General features: G+C 31.2%; 6 protein-coding genes across 6 annotated transcripts; 1 reads left to right on the top strand and 5 right to left on the bottom strand.

The window, feature by feature from the left end:
- Positions 1 to 342: 342 nt before the first annotated feature.
- TPHA0D02840 (uncharacterized protein) lies at positions 343 to 2,247 on the bottom strand (the record flags this gene model as incomplete). The annotated part of the gene is made up of 1 exon (XM_003685306.1): positions 343 to 2,247. One exon carries the CDS (start codon positions 2,245 to 2,247, stop codon positions 343 to 345), a length of 1,905 nt encoding a protein of 634 aa, XP_003685354.1.
- Positions 2,248 to 3,324: 1,077 nt separating this feature from the next.
- On the top strand, positions 3,325 to 5,985 carry TPHA0D02830 (uncharacterized protein; the record flags this gene model as incomplete). The annotated part of the gene is made up of 1 exon (XM_003685305.1): positions 3,325 to 5,985. The coding sequence occupies one exon, from the start codon at positions 3,325 to 3,327 to the stop codon at positions 5,983 to 5,985; it is 2,661 nt and encodes an 886-aa protein (XP_003685353.1).
- Positions 5,986 to 6,092: 107 nt separating this feature from the next.
- DDL1 (putative carboxylic ester hydrolase) lies at positions 6,093 to 8,153 on the bottom strand (the record flags this gene model as incomplete). Its single annotated transcript, XM_003685304.1, has 1 exon — positions 6,093 to 8,153. The coding sequence occupies one exon, from the start codon at positions 8,151 to 8,153 to the stop codon at positions 6,093 to 6,095; it is 2,061 nt and encodes a 686-aa protein (XP_003685352.1).
- Positions 8,154 to 8,570: 417 nt separating this feature from the next.
- On the bottom strand, positions 8,571 to 10,337 carry AHC1 (Ahc1p; the record flags this gene model as incomplete). Its single annotated transcript, XM_003685303.1, has 1 exon — positions 8,571 to 10,337. The coding sequence occupies one exon, from the start codon at positions 10,335 to 10,337 to the stop codon at positions 8,571 to 8,573; it is 1,767 nt and encodes a 588-aa protein (XP_003685351.1).
- A 750-nt stretch (positions 10,338 to 11,087) lies between these two features.
- TRS31 (TRAPP subunit TRS31) lies at positions 11,088 to 11,930 on the bottom strand (the record flags this gene model as incomplete). The annotated part of the gene is made up of 1 exon (XM_003685302.1): positions 11,088 to 11,930. The coding sequence occupies one exon, from the start codon at positions 11,928 to 11,930 to the stop codon at positions 11,088 to 11,090; it is 843 nt and encodes a 280-aa protein (XP_003685350.1).
- Positions 11,931 to 13,305: 1,375 nt separating this feature from the next.
- Positions 13,306 to 14,315, bottom strand: RPL27B (60S ribosomal protein eL27; the record flags this gene model as incomplete). Its single annotated transcript, XM_003685301.1, has 2 exons — positions 13,306 to 13,685; positions 14,285 to 14,315. 2 exons carry the CDS (start codon positions 14,313 to 14,315, stop codon positions 13,306 to 13,308), a joined length of 411 nt encoding a protein of 136 aa, XP_003685349.1.
- Positions 14,316 to 15,690: the final 1,375 nt, after the last annotated feature.

Genomic DNA, 15,690 nt, shown 5'->3' with positions numbered 1-15,690 from the left:
AAATTATTCATAATGTATAATGTATCTTTAACTCTTTACTTCTGTGTTTTTTAATAATAAAATTCTAAAAGATATGAATTCGGGTTCATTATTTATCGCAACTGTCGACATCATAAGATCATATGAAACATTATTGTACAGTATTATAATTGTGTTTTATCATTAGGTTTCTCATTAAAATCTACATACAGTTAGTTTTTATACATGAAATTTTAAAATATTACAATAATTATATCTATAAGTTCATTAATGGTGGGGGTCATTCAAAGTTGGAAAGTATTGTTATCATCACAATAAAAAAGGATTATTTCGAAATTACATCAATATAATGCAAATAGTCGTTTATACATTTTGACTGTTAACAGCCAATTCCATAATTAATCTCGTTGTTAAGTGCAAGAAAGGATAGGCAGAAAATGCAGAAATCTCATCTGAAGTTATATCAGATGGTGTAACTGGAGCACCAGAACTATCTTCCCAGCCGTCAAATTTAAAATCAACTAAGTAGTTATTTGTTTCGATTTGGAATAATTGTATAACTATTTTCAATAAATCAGGAATTTTTTCATTATTTTGATTTTGAGAATTATTTGCTTCATTGTTAGCGATCTGATTTGAACCACTATATTTCCATCTAACTCGTATGGTCCATAAATCTTCTTCTGAAGGTTTTGCCCATTCAGCTCCTAAATTTTTCAAAGCTATATATATTTCACCCATCACATCTAGAGGATATGATCTAGATCTTATACCAAAATGCCACTTAGTCTTTGATTTCTTGCTAACCAAAGGATGAATATTGGAATTCTGCAATAAACCTGAACTCAGCATATTAGCTCTATGTAACTGAGGAAGAGAAGTAGGTAAAATTGCTACACCAGAATTTCCTTCATTCATGTGTTGTGTTAAAAACATTGGGGTCCTTTCTTCATCTGGAGTTGTACTGTTTCCTTTATTAAGAGTTCTTTGTTGAAATGATGGCAATGTTTGAGATAAAATCGTATCAAAGTTACTGTTGTCAGCATGACTTTCCATTATTTGTTCATTTTCCTTAAGTAAAGTATAAGCATTTTTTATCTCACTTACCATGGAACTATTAGGTGAATTACTATCTTCTGCTATTTCAGTTCTTAAACAATTGTATATTTCATTCTTGTCATAACCCATAATTTTGGATAAAGCATCGACCAATCTGTCATCAATTTGATTATCTTTATTCGCTTTTTTCATTAATTCTTCACTTGTGGAATTAGCCTGAGATTCAAGCAAATATTCCGGGAAATCGACTTTAAACCATTCATCATGTATGATCTCGGTCATACTTATTCTATTCAAAGGGTTCACAATCAACATTTTTTTAATTAGGTTGGCAGCTCCTTCACTTAAAAATTTTGGTAATGTATAGATACCATTACTAATATTTTTGAATAATGCAGGGATTGAATCATCATCGAATGGTAAACGGCGACATAACATTACATATAGGATGACACCACAGGACCAAACATCAACTTCAGGACCTGCGTAAAGTTTACCACTAATAACCTCTGGAGCTGCATAATTTGGTGAACCACACGATGTCTTTAAAAAATTACCATCCGTCATGATATTTGATAAACCAAAATCTGCAATTTTCACATTCAAATTCTCATCTAATAATAAATTTTCTGGTTTCAAATCTCTGTGAACAATTTTATGCCTATGACAATATTCAACAGCACTTATTATTTGTTGGAAAAACTTCCTTGCTTCATTTTCTGTCATTTTATCTCTCTGGACAATATATTCGAACAATTCATTATTTGCATACTCAATGACCATAATTATTTCATCCTTTGATTTGATAACATCATAAAGTTTAATGATGTGTGGATGTCTTAATAGTCTTAAGAATGAAATTTCTCTTTCTACTCTTCCCTGCATATCACTCTTTGCTAAAACTTTTTTATTTATGATTTTCAAAGCAACTTTTTGATTTGTAGTTACATGATAAGCTAATTTCACTTTACCAAATGAACCTTCACCCAAAGTTTTTATAATTTGATAATTGCCTATTCTTGCACCATCTGATAAAGTACCAAAAACCATATTTGGATTGATAACATGATTCAAACCATTTCCTTTAGGAGACTGTTGATCATTTTGTTGGTGTGATTGACGGTATCCGTTAAATGATCCATGAAGATGCATACCATTGGATTTGTTATCTTTTGGATGAAGAGCATTCATGGGACTAACAATATGCATGACGTATCTATAGTTGTTTTCCCCCTTTTAATTTGTTCGGTATGTACTTTAAATTGATAGAATTATTAACCTATTGAAATACTTTTCTTATCTACCTTTGTGTTTCTTTATGCAGCAAAAATAAAACAGTGCCTGGATGTATATTTCACCTTTGGTAAATTTAAAAAGTTTCAATTTTCCTACTAGTTCCTGTTCTATAACAAATCCTGTAAACAGTACCAAAATAACAGCAAAGCAACAAAAGATAGCAAATAAAATATACTTGTTCTACCTCAATGTAAAATAAAAAGTAATCTTCAAATATAAGTTCAAAGATGTGTAACGTATGTCTCTTGTAACTAATAAGACTATATTATGGTTAGCAGCTTTATAATTATTATTATCATTACAGTTTTCTTCACATGACAACATTCAAGTAAACGGAAACTTTAGAAATTAATAGTGGGGTAAACAGAAGAATTCACCAAAAACGGAAAAAAAAAGTTGCAGTTTCGTCATTTCCACAAAATTTTCTTAAAACAAATCACGTGATGTGTATAGTTTGTCACGTGCCATTAAATAGTTATCCATCACGTGATTGACAAGTCACGTGTGATTCTTTGTCACGTGCTATGCAAAACGTCATGTGACCGATAATTGCTTTGAAATTTCGAGGGAATTAAAATAAAGGATATCGGGAATAGCCCATTGGCATTATTTGACTAAGAATCTACGATGCATGGTAAGACTATAACAGTACCTTATTTAATTAATTGACTTCTTACGATATATGTATGTGTATGCATATGTGTGGTCCCCGAACTTAAAGGTTAACTGATATTTTTTACTCAGATAATTATCCTGCTTATCTGGTTTTATTAACATATTCGATAAAATTGAACATCGAATTGGGTTTTGGTAGATCTGTATGCTTGTGAGTGGGTGACTGTGAGTGTGTGTTTGTGTGGCATAGTGAAATAAAGGGCCGTTTAATATTACATTGGCATTTAATCATTAAAAATCGATTGATTCAATAATTCCAAAAAAATAATAACAGAGAGATAAGATAAGAATAATCATCAAGTATCAAATCTTACAATGTTAGACCTCAACGAAAGAAATATTTACAGAAAAATTAAAATATATACTACGATTGATGATTTAAGCTCAGAAGAAAATCAATTTAATAATAAACCGCTGAAGGAATCTAATAATATCAGCAACTATAAACAGACAGTTTCATTTGATACTGTCCCTAAATTTTTGGGATATTCACAAAATGATCTTAATCCCAATGAAACAAGTAATGAATTGGATCTGGATTATGTTACATCGGATACTTTGACTGATAACAGTGATTATTTTAATTATAAATATTCGCAAGATCGTAGTAAGTCTCCCCCACCAAAAAAGGCAATAGATAAATTCAGTCCTAATGGAGCTTCCCCGTCATTTCCCATAATTCAAAAGAAGAAAAGTTTAAATGATATTTTCAAAATAGGACATAATGGTAAACTTGTTAGAATTGATTATCCAACTAGACCAAGCATAGAATCATATGCGATTATCATTAACAAATATCAACTTCATTGGTTAAAAATGTGGAATAGAAGAAAAAAAATTATAGAATCAAGATATTTCAATAAGAACAAGTATTTTTTGAAACCTGATATACTTTTTGATGCAGGTGAAAATAAAAATACAAGTAGAAGTACGAAGGGATCTTCAACTATGATGTATAGCATGGATTTGACTAAGAGACAAAGAAAATTGAAAACACTTCGAATACAAGAGAATGATGATGTGTACAACAAAATGTCGACTCAACCAAAGACATATCTAGTTCATATAAGTGGTAGAAAACATACTTGGGTATCATTAGATTATACAATCACAAAGTTAATAAATGACACAGATCATTTAATTGTAATAGCAAATTTACCAAATATACGGAACAAGAAAAGGCATAACTATAACGAAATTTTATATACATATGATCCATCGGTTCAACAAACAAATTATGCACCTACTGCAGTAGAGAGGTCAGGCTCACCTGAGGCATTTAATAAAGATGAGGATGACAAAGTTTTAAACTATTTTAAAGAAAATAGGCATTATGCAGATGAGAATTTTAATTTTAGATCAAGGTCAAGATCAAGGTCGAGGCTTAGATATGGCAATAGACCTGCATCATCAACCTCAAAATCTATGACAAGAAACTTTAGTTCCGAATCTAATCCAGCTAATGGCGATATTGTCTGGATTACGGGGTATAGTCAAAATGAAATTGATACAAAGCTAAATGACATCTTTGACTATATCATGGTCTTATTGCCAAAAGGGAAAAAGATAAAAATCACAATTGAAATTGTAATCAATAAAACTTTAAGAACATTAATCGATGCAACTAATATATATAATCCAGATTTTATTGTACTCTCTACTTTAAAATGGAGAAGAACAGATGATTTGGTAAAATGGAAATCAACTTACATAAATGATAAAGTAGCAACTGAATTTCCCGTTCCAGTATTTTTAGTACCTGTTAAGAGATTGAATGATTTCGAAATTAATCTACAAAATAAACATCAAATGTTAGCGAAACAATCAAAAGCTTTGAACAAACAAATTAGTGTAAACGCTAACATTATAGGAACTAACGATAAGTCTAATGTCCCTGGAGCAATAATGTATGATAATGTCAATGCTTCAGGCAGCTCCCAAGCTAGTCAAACGGACGCAAGCGTGGATTCTGGTGTGTCATCACCTTCAATTAATATGGTGCCTAGACTTCAAAAAAAATTAAGCAATCTGACAATTGATTTTTTAAAAAATAAAACAGAACAGAAGAAGTTATACGAAAAAGTAGAGGGTATTGATCTTTCGAAATATCAATTATCTAAAAATGATTCTCTAACTACAGATATTATAAATTCATATAATAAACATTCAGATAAAGTCGAAAGTGATCCAGAGTTTGAAAGTGATTTTGAAGATACGGAATATGAATCTTCTGATGGTGACAGTGCAGATTTAAAAAGTTTTAGATCGGTTATTTCAACTACGAAGGAAAAGCTTCATAATTTTGCAGCAGTACATAGAATGATTATGCTAACGAATCTAAGCGAGGTAAGGATTGACAGAAAATTAACAGATGCAGAAAAGAAACTAAAAAAAATTGATGTGATAATGAGTACTTCTTTAGAATTTGTAATGGATCTCGAAAACTTTTCTGACGAAGAAGTTGATGGACATGGAGAAGAATTCCTTGAGTTGAAGACTGTGTTGACAGGTGGTGCAGTTCGTCCAACTACTACTTCTAAACGATCCATGTTGGACGTCGGAACTTCTAATAAATTGGAGAAAGGCAGAAGGAGTAGAAGGAGTTCAGGATCTGAAAATACTTTAGATCCAAGCAAGATTAGATTTGCTTCTAATGTTAAACCGAATGATGGGATTAACGTTTTAGGAAATACAAGTAGAAGTGATAGTGTTGTCGCATCGGTTCATGATTCTCCAGCATTATCTCCCGTATCATCAAACGGACTAAAACAGAGTAAAAATGATTACCGATCTCATCTTAATTTACCTCATCATCCACAAGCAATGCGAGTATTTTCTGAATTTGAGAAACGGAACAAAGCTAAAAAGAGTAATGAATTAAGAAAGGTTAAAAGTGCAACTCAGGTAAATAAGGTAAGTTCAAGTTCTAGTTCTAGCTCAAAAAAGAAGAAGAAGAAGAAATTTTTCTTCTTCTAAGGTAATGAAGAGGAATATTCGCTGGAAGGTTACCAAATTATGTAAATAGATCATATAATCTATGTAAAAGATAGTCAATTGAAAACAGCTTTATAAAGTTTTAAATTTCACCCAAGTTTATCAAAAGATTTGCCTTTATTTCTTGCAGTATCAATGATCCGTATAGCATTTATTTCATTCGTTTGTTCACTAGTCTTTATTGTTTCCTTTAAAATAAACCCTGCTATATCAATATCCTCAAAGTATGACACATGCGATTTAAGTGCAGATATAATATCCATGTCTAAAAGATTAGGCGTCAGAACATAGTCAACTCTTCCGTTAGAATTTATTTCTTTTAATTTTTTAACAAGCACCTCTGGTAAAATCACTTTTTTCCTTGAAGTAACATTAGCTTTCTCTGACATTGGTAAATCTTTAATTAAAGTGTTCCCTAAAGCAAGCATTTTATTTGTAATGCCCTCTACTGGAAGATGTGGTAAATAAACTTCTTCATATGTCGCTAAATCTCTATCAATGAGTGGCTCCATTCGGTATGCAATTGGATCATTTATGTGATAAATATTATATAAATCATTAACCTTCGGAGCTTGAAAGTTTATCTGTGAGGTAGCATGTTTTTTGGATCGCCAATCATTAGTTTTTTGCACTAATTTGTAGACACCAACAGGGGATCCGATACAAAATAATTTTTCAACAGGAAAATCGAGTTTATATCTACTCAAGTTTGATAATGTGTCAAATGCAATAACGCTTCCCAAGGAATGGCCAATTATATGAACCTTTCCATTAAATTCTGGATTTTGCTTTTTAAATATATTGTATATGCCATTTAATTTGCTTACCGTATTATTTAATATCTGCTCTTTGTACAATGGATCATCATAAAGCAGTACATCTAAACCGACATCACCCAATAATTTTCTAAATGGGGTTATTCCACGAAGAGTGATTTCTGTTAAGTTAGGTATCATGGAATCCGTTGTTAAGGCATCTATGTCATCTGTTTTAAAATCTATATCATGTCTCCAGTCAACTGGAAGTACTTGGACATCACAATTCGTTTGCCAATCATTGTTACCAGCATCTTTGTTAATTTGTTTCATATCTGGAGATTGACAATATACTTTTTTCATGTTGATCCTAAGTAGATTTATGGTATGTGCAAAATTCACATATTGATATTGTTTTCCAAGAGTTTGACCGATTCCATGGATACACAAAACAAGGTGCTTCACGTTCCTGTTGTTTGATGGGTTTTCGAGAATAGTCGAATTTGAATTATTATAATCATTTTCCATTTCACTACTCAAAAATTCGTTTTCTTTTGACTTAACTTTTGAGTCAGTTTCAATTTTGCCATTATCTTCTGGAGCAGTACCGCTGAATATATCAGTTAATTGCAACCCTATCATTTCACCAATTTTACCTAATGAATTGTTGGCATTAACATCCGTTATCTCACCATTTGTTTCTCCTAGTTTTTTATCTGAGACTTTCCTCGACACAATGTTGGAATATTCTCTGGTAACTTTTATAGCATTAGTTGGAACATTCTGACCAAAAGATGACCTCAGAAATTTAAGCTGAAAAACACCACCTGATATATCGTTAAGTAAAAATGCGGATTTATTATCTAGGAACATAGCAATGCTTCCCTCTTCATAATCACCTTCTAGATTATAAATATCTTTTGTTTGATTTTCTATTACTCCATCCTTATTAAACTTTAATTGTTGGTAAAGTGCCTCCAATTCTTCGGTCAAATCATGAGATAAAGGATTTCCTTTAGTATCAAACCAAATACCTCGTCTAATTTCGTAAATAGGTCCAGACCAGTAAACTGGTCTGATTTCCATATCATATAAATTCACCTCAAATAAATAATCCTCATTCACAGGGATATTCGATAATATTTTATCATCTTTTTTGGCGTCTTTAGAGAAACTCGAAAGGTACGTAGTTTCGATCCTGGATGAATCAAACTTAGAAAATGGAATGAATCTTTTCGGAGACCTTGTTGGTTTATAATTTAAATCATATGGTTTCTTTTTCGGTAGATCAGTTGCAAAAAACCATCTTGCTTTTAAATTTTGTACAGGGATTGTCATTTTAGATGTTACTTTTTCACCTTGAGCTAGTAAAGTAATATTTGCTTTCTTAAACATGAATTTTGATTATTTTAAGTCAAAAACAATACTTTCAAATTGAAATGAGTTCTAAGGTTTTTCAATTAATGTATTAAAGACTATTTAACTTGACTGAATTTCGGCAATTTTTATTAATCTAAAACATTGTAATTATATATTAGTTAAGGATACTGGTTTCTTTTTAGAGGTTTGATAGGAATTTTATTTAAATATTAAGAAAAAGCTATCGCGTATTAAAATGTGGAGGTAATCAAATTATTTTTTAGGTAATTGACTGAAAACTACATTATCTCAAGTATATATGAAAAATTGATTGTTTTTTTCTTTAAATGCAACATGTTTTATAATTATATATTCTAAAAACACAATGGGTTGATATGCAATATATCAGTGAATTAAGATTATATAAAGCTGTATTTATTACAATGCATGGTGCTAATCTAATTCTAGATGTTGAGATTTTAGTTTCGATCTTGCTCGTAAATTGTAATGAATAGATCTCTTTTCGTGTGCTGGCACTTCTGGTACAGCTATTCCTTCTGATTCCATATTGTTACTAGAGGCCCTTAGTCTTTCCTTTAGAGGTGCAACATCATCTTCATCATTTTTACGTTTGCGCAACCTTCTTCCTAACTCAACCGGTGTCTTTTGTCTATCATCGGTCTCAATTTGAGAATCTGAACCTAAATAATTTTCTTGTGGCTTAGGTGTGGAATTAGAAGACGATAAATTATCAACAGATGAAGGTGTATAGTCTGGTGATCTATTTTCCAAATCTCCAATACCAGTAACTTCATCATCATCTTCTTCTTCTTTTTCAATTTTGCTTACATCAATCTCACTTAAGTCTTCTTGGAGGCTTAACTCAGATTCAGATTCTGTTTGCTTTAAAAACACTTCTAAATCCTTAGGGGCCTTCTTCACCATACTTAAAAGATTCTCAAAATCTTCCTTGTCGTCGTATAACATTCCGAGATACTTCGTAGAAATTTCATTACTCTTTGTAGCATTGATACCCGTAAATAGTTGATTGTTGTTTGAGTTTTTGGAGCTATTCTTTCTCTCTAAATTAGGTAACACAACTTTGTTAGGAAGATAATCTTTAGCTGGATCCAGTCCTAATGATTTAAACTGTTCTAGTATCTTAGGTTTCTGTTTCGAAGACTCAAGTAAGGTTTGATTGTGTAATACGGCTAATGGTTGACTAGAGTAAGTTTTGGAATGTTTTAGTCGAGTATGGTTCACTATACCTTGAGCAGAAGAGAATCCAGTTCTTCCACAAAAAGAGCATGATATTACAACCAATATTCCATCATATCTTTTGAAAATTGGTTCATTATCTTCTGTTTTCCCCACCAATCCACTATTACTAGTCAAACATGTGCTGCTATAATTTCTTTTGTGATGGGTATTTAGTTGCTGCTGTTTGTCTTGTAACGATTCTAAGCTCGGTGAAGTTTTATAAATATCAAATGTATTAGATTCATTTGCTGATATGTCATTTGGGATAGATTTCAAACCGGTCAACCTCATATCCATTATAGTAGAATTAGCAGGTCTAAGAAGAGGTAACTCATTGATATTACCTTGGCTTTTACTTCTAGTTTGATAATAGTGATGTGTGACGTTATTGCTATGACTACTCATATGGTTATTTGAATTCATTGAATAAAGTATTGATGATTCTTTTTCGTTAAATGTTGATGAAATATTTTTCAGTCTTTCTAGTTCTAATTTCTTCCTTTCATTATCTTTTGTTTGGTAATCTTCTACATTGTCAATAAATTTCTTGTCTTGATGTACTTCTTTCAATAATGTCATTTTAGCATTGACTCTCTCTAATTCTAATTGTATATTTTGCATTTCCTTATTATTTACCAGGGAATAAAGATGTATATTATTCATTATTTCCTTTTTTGCAGTCACATATTTGAATCTTTCAGTCTCTTCACTATCTCCAGAAATCACACAAGGATCATGATCTGGCAGATGCTGTAATTCATTTTCTAAAGTAGATTCATGTGGCGATTTTGGGGTAGCAACTTGATAATATCCAGTAGATGGCACTCGAGTCGAAATTCTTGAAGTGACTTCATGAGAACCCATTAATAAAACTTGGCTTGGCGACGGTTGGTCAGTTTCATTAACATCAGATAACTCGAGGGTATTCTCTAAGGTGTGAGAAATATTGTGTCGATCCATGCTATATATCACTCTAACGTTTTGGTTATCTTTCTGAATAAAATTATATGATCATATTCATGTAGGAGATTATATTTAGAAAATGAGATGCTTTCTGATTGAAGTAAGAAAAGATGGAAAACTTTTTGTTATCTCCCTCGCAAATATATAATATATCGCTAGCTAACTCTCTAATGCAACTATTTCAACTAGCATGTTTATATTATGATTCATGGTTGTATAACATAAGAATATACAATTAACTTTATAAGAATTCACAAAATTCCTTGTAATAACCTTATGTTAGTAGTATAAGATATTTGAGCTTCTTTGATGCAGTTTCTTACATAATGTGCCGGGTAACTTTGAAAACTTATTATACTGTGTCTATATATGTAAGAAGCTCATAAACAGAAGCTTTGCACAGCTTCACACAACTGGAGTGAGTATTTCCTACAGAAAGTTGAATTATCTATCAAGTCACTCTATGCATTGGTCAAATGTGTGCTGAAAAAACCTTCAGTCAATTCTCTTATAAGCGCCCATTTAAGTTGAATTCCACTTTATGTAACTAATTGTACAATGAATGATTAAGAATATTTACACTGATGTGGTTAATAGCAGTATATACAAGGACTTCTTCCATTGAGAATGAATGTATGCTTAATATGCTAATTTTGAATTAAATTATTAACTCCGATCTTCCGACAAAGACGTATATAAAAGTTTATAAAGAAATATCACATTGAATATACTTGTAATATATTTGATTTATGCTCCGAACTTTAATGCTTCTCTCTCCAGTACTTGTTTCTCAAACTTGATCAAGTATACTACTCTGTTTGGGTATATTTCATCGACATCCGGATGTGGCGATACAGTACATTCGAAGCCTGCTTGTGAAAGGAATCCTTTGATTAAACCACACATGAAGTAATTACAAGAAAAATTTCCCGATATGAATTGTGTTAGTACTGGTTCGTTATCTACAATCATATATTCATTTTCACGCTCTGAAGACTTCACCAGATCGTTACTTGGTGCACCAAATAAATACGACCACACACTGCCATGAATAAATTGTAAAATATCGATAATTTTTAAATCACGGCGTCTCAATTGACTAATCATATTAGACAGAGATTCGTTGCTCTCGTAACTCTTGTCAATGTATCCGGTCAATATCGTTGAAGTATTTGTATTTGTACTCGCCCCACCAGTTTCTCCCGTGTTCCCACCCGTTAAGGAAGCATTTGAAGGTAGAAAAGTAGAACTCCTAGCACTTGAGGGTACTGAAGCTCTCAAGTTCAGTAAATCTAATAATTTAAAGCCTATATTTGAACCATGGTTGCTTAACTTTGTTTCGAACTCTGTAGAAGTTTTGCTATTCTTATAAATTTGCGATATTAATTCTTGATACAAAAATGCCATACTCATGAGAGACACTTGTTGTTTTTTGTACAATATTGATTCAGAATAAATTTTTGAGGGAATGTATGGTGCATTAGCTTCATTGGGTAGCGATTGTTTCGGTCCAATAATGTATTCATAACCTGTAGTGGAATGAACATTCTGTTCTTCAGGCATACCTGTTAAAATTAATTTATCAGTCATTTCAGGTAATGTATCGAGTTGAAAGAAGCTACAGAACAGTGTATTATGAATAGAATAGTGATGTCACAGAAAACTGTAGTTCTACCTTCCTAGTTGGTTCATTCACTGATATGATAATGAAAACAATTCCAGATTTGAAATCACGAAGTTCATAGTCAAGGTTTATAAATATTTGATCAAATCAATGCCTAGCAACTTCTAATCATATTTATGAACAATATAAATGGTATAAGAACCCTACAAATCGGGTAACTTACTTGATAACTCAGTATATTCATAACTAATTTATGTCAGACTTAGGAGAAGCATTTCTGACCGAAATAGTTACTCTATAACCTCGAACACAGAAGAATATATCAAGAGTTAGAAGTTCATTTAACTAAGAATCGTCCCCCATTGACAAGTGCTACAGCCCTAACAAGAGATTAAAACGTAGCTGAGAATGTGTAACAAGACATTTTGCAAATAGAAAATATTCACAACTTGATTATATTTTTAATTAGAATAGGAATTTAACTTTTTATTTTGAAATTTGAATCAGACGAAAGAAAAAAAAGGTAGCTTGAGTTTATCCACATCAACACTTTTAATAATAAATTATTAAAAGCATCTCGAGCCAAATGCACTCACAGTCATCACTTAAATAAAAAGGAAAAAACTTCCTTGGTTTTTCTATAAGTTTAAAAAATACATACTATTGAAAACCAGTAAAGTAAACGAGATAAGGAAAACAAGTTAGAATATAATAATTTATAATGAAAATGTCTATTACTTATATACTATTAAAATATTTTGAAAAAAATTTACAAATTCAATCAATTTTTGGAAATTTTGGAAATTTATTTCAAAAAAATTCTCCTTTCCACGCATTTTTACAGTAAAAATCATTTTGAAAAAGCTAAAAACCCAAGTTTCGTGGTACTTAAGAAAGTTTTCAGATATATACTTTATTTTAAAAAGGTTAGGGCATTGAATATCAAGGCTACTGCTTATATATGTAGTAAATGAACTAATATGAAACAGATTTATTTAGGATTGGATTATGCGCTGTCATTCTGATCATTAGGGTATCTTCTAATGAATAGCGAGCTGGCTCTTGTATCAACAAACTCTTGTTTATTAATCGTTGCCAAATAAATCAAAAAAGAGGTGTGTGGGTGTGTAGAGTGATCTTGTTATGTACGTAGCCTGTAGTAGGTGCTCATAATTCACAGGATTGGAGTTTACGTTTGTATATGAGACGATTCGATATAGTTGGAAAGACCTTTACTTTTAAATTTTAAATGTATTTTATGAAAAACTAATGGTTATTAAAAAATTACATAGAAATCACCGAACTGATCTATTTATACGAATAAGATAAATGTAATTGTATTTAGAATCTCAACTTGGAGAAGAACCATTGGTTCTTACCAGCTTGGTGTCTTTCTTCGAAAGCCTTCTTGATAACCTTCTTAGCTTCTTCTCTTTGAGTTGGTTCTTCGAAAGTTTCGGTAGAAACAACAGACTTGAAAGATTCGACATCTAAGCTGTATCTGGTTGGTAATAGATGGTTGTAGTTGATAACCTTGATAAATGGCTTGATCTTGGTTCTCTTAGCAATCTTCTTAGCAGTGTGCTTCTTGGTAACCTTTAATGGGTATCTTTCAATACCAGCAACTAAAGCGTGACCGAATGGGTGAGATTTGGAACCTTCATCGTGTGGTTTGACGATAACGACCTTCTTACCAGCGTAACGACCACGGACAACGACAGCTATTAATAAAGTTATTAACAATCACAATAAAGATGATTATCAAATAATTGTTAGTAAAAACAGAACATTTTGTTATAATATACTTGAAACGCAAACACAATGGAGAAAGGAAATTTTAAAAACAAAATAGTTAGTACACAAAACAATGTATAGGATTAACAACATTATCTTAGCCAATTTCCGAATCTTCTATAATGATGATTATATTGTAATAACAAAGTAATTTCATTAAAATAATACAATCGATCACAAAATAAAACAACTGAAATTCGACGGTTACCATATTTGGAATTGTATTATCTATAGGGTCCAATAAGTCATTCAGATTCAAGTCATTGAACCATCAATAGGGTGATATTCAATATTGTAATATAATACGTATTAGATTACTTCGCAATCTAGTTATATTCCAATATTCCACATTATTTTATATTCTCATGTCATCAACATCGCATGATCATGGAATAGTTCTCAATTAACCATTCTATTCGTATTGGCTTCCCACCTTCCAACTTGTCTATGTTATATATTTTTCTCCTCCATATCTTAACATTTTGTAAAAATTATTATAATGAACATTTCATTCTCAAATACATACCAACTTTACCAGCTTTCAAGAACTTAGCCATTTTTGATGATGTGTGTTTCTTTGGTTTGACTAAAGACTTTTCGAAATGATTATAACAATAGTGTTTTCAAAAATCAGTACAGTTTATATAATTTTAAATATATTTATTAATATATAAAACAAGTATAAACTTTATCACCCTACAAAAATTTAATTGACAAAATTTAATAAGTAAAACTTGCTTCCAATCCACTATCACCATCGCCATCATCATCACTATCACCATCAATTATTAACTTAGTGAAAGATTAAAACTTACACGATAATAGATAGATAAGTATGTGCATCATAGTAAAGTAACTACAATATAATTGATTATCATATAAATTATTCAAAGGGAAAGAATAGACAGCGTTACACAGACTATCAAACAAAACCTTCCTACAAACTACCGAGACCTCTAGAGAGAAATAAATAAAATCTCCTTTGGATCTATAATCTTTAGAGGGAAACCAAATTAAATTTACTTTGAAGTCCCATTAATTTTTCAAGAAAAAAAATAAAATAATAATAATTAAAACACTATGCCTACCCCTGGTGAGAACATACAATCACTATTAAGCTAGACTCTATTAGGCTCACTCAACCCGCAACAAAACAAAATAAAACCGAACAAATGCTGTCTGGAACCAATATTTGGAACAGATATTCGATAATCGACTCATTAATATTTTGCCTGAAGTCGAACTTCTATTAATTTTGGAAAAAAAAAAATGTAGAAAAAAAAGTAAATTAAAAAATGTTGTATGGGTGTTTGGGTGTTAAAACACAGTCACTCCTTTGAAATTCCTTTGTCATGTGACCATTATTAATTGATCTTGTGATGCCACTGTCTGTCTGTGTGTATTCGATGTCTCAGTCTTGCAGACACAATGCATACATATATAACTAGCTAATACTTATCAAGTTAGTGGATGGTGTCAGTTCAAAGAACGTATGTCGGATCTCGATATATTGAACTAAATACATAGTCAAGTTGATTTAAAATTATCTGAGAAGAAAAGGAATTCTACTAATATTACCAAAAAACGACTATGTGATTTGATTTATGTCTTGCATTTACGTAAATTAATTCTATGGGGTTATTCTTTGTTAAATACTTCAATCGAGATACGATGGATGTTAATAACATTAATTGGATTTAAACTGAGTCGATTTAAAGTACTCTATTGCTTTAGGTATGAGGTTCCAACTAAATGAATGGTCCAGTATTCTAGTTATTAATCTTCCTTTTGTAACTTTCTCGGTAATTTTCTTCGCTTTTGTTGAGTTCAGGAAATTTGTTTATAATATAATAGCAACCAATACAAATAGTCAGGTAAATGTATAAAAAAAAGGTAATGAATGAGAGACGTTTAGAGTTCATTTATAGTTAT

Source organism: Tetrapisispora phaffii, chromosome 4 (genome assembly GCF_000236905.1).
Source record: "Tetrapisispora phaffii CBS 4417 chromosome 4, complete genome".
Lineage (NCBI taxonomy): Eukaryota > Fungi > Ascomycota > Saccharomycetes > Saccharomycetales > Saccharomycetaceae > Tetrapisispora > Tetrapisispora phaffii.
This window is presented reverse-complemented; position numbering and strand designations above follow the sequence as displayed.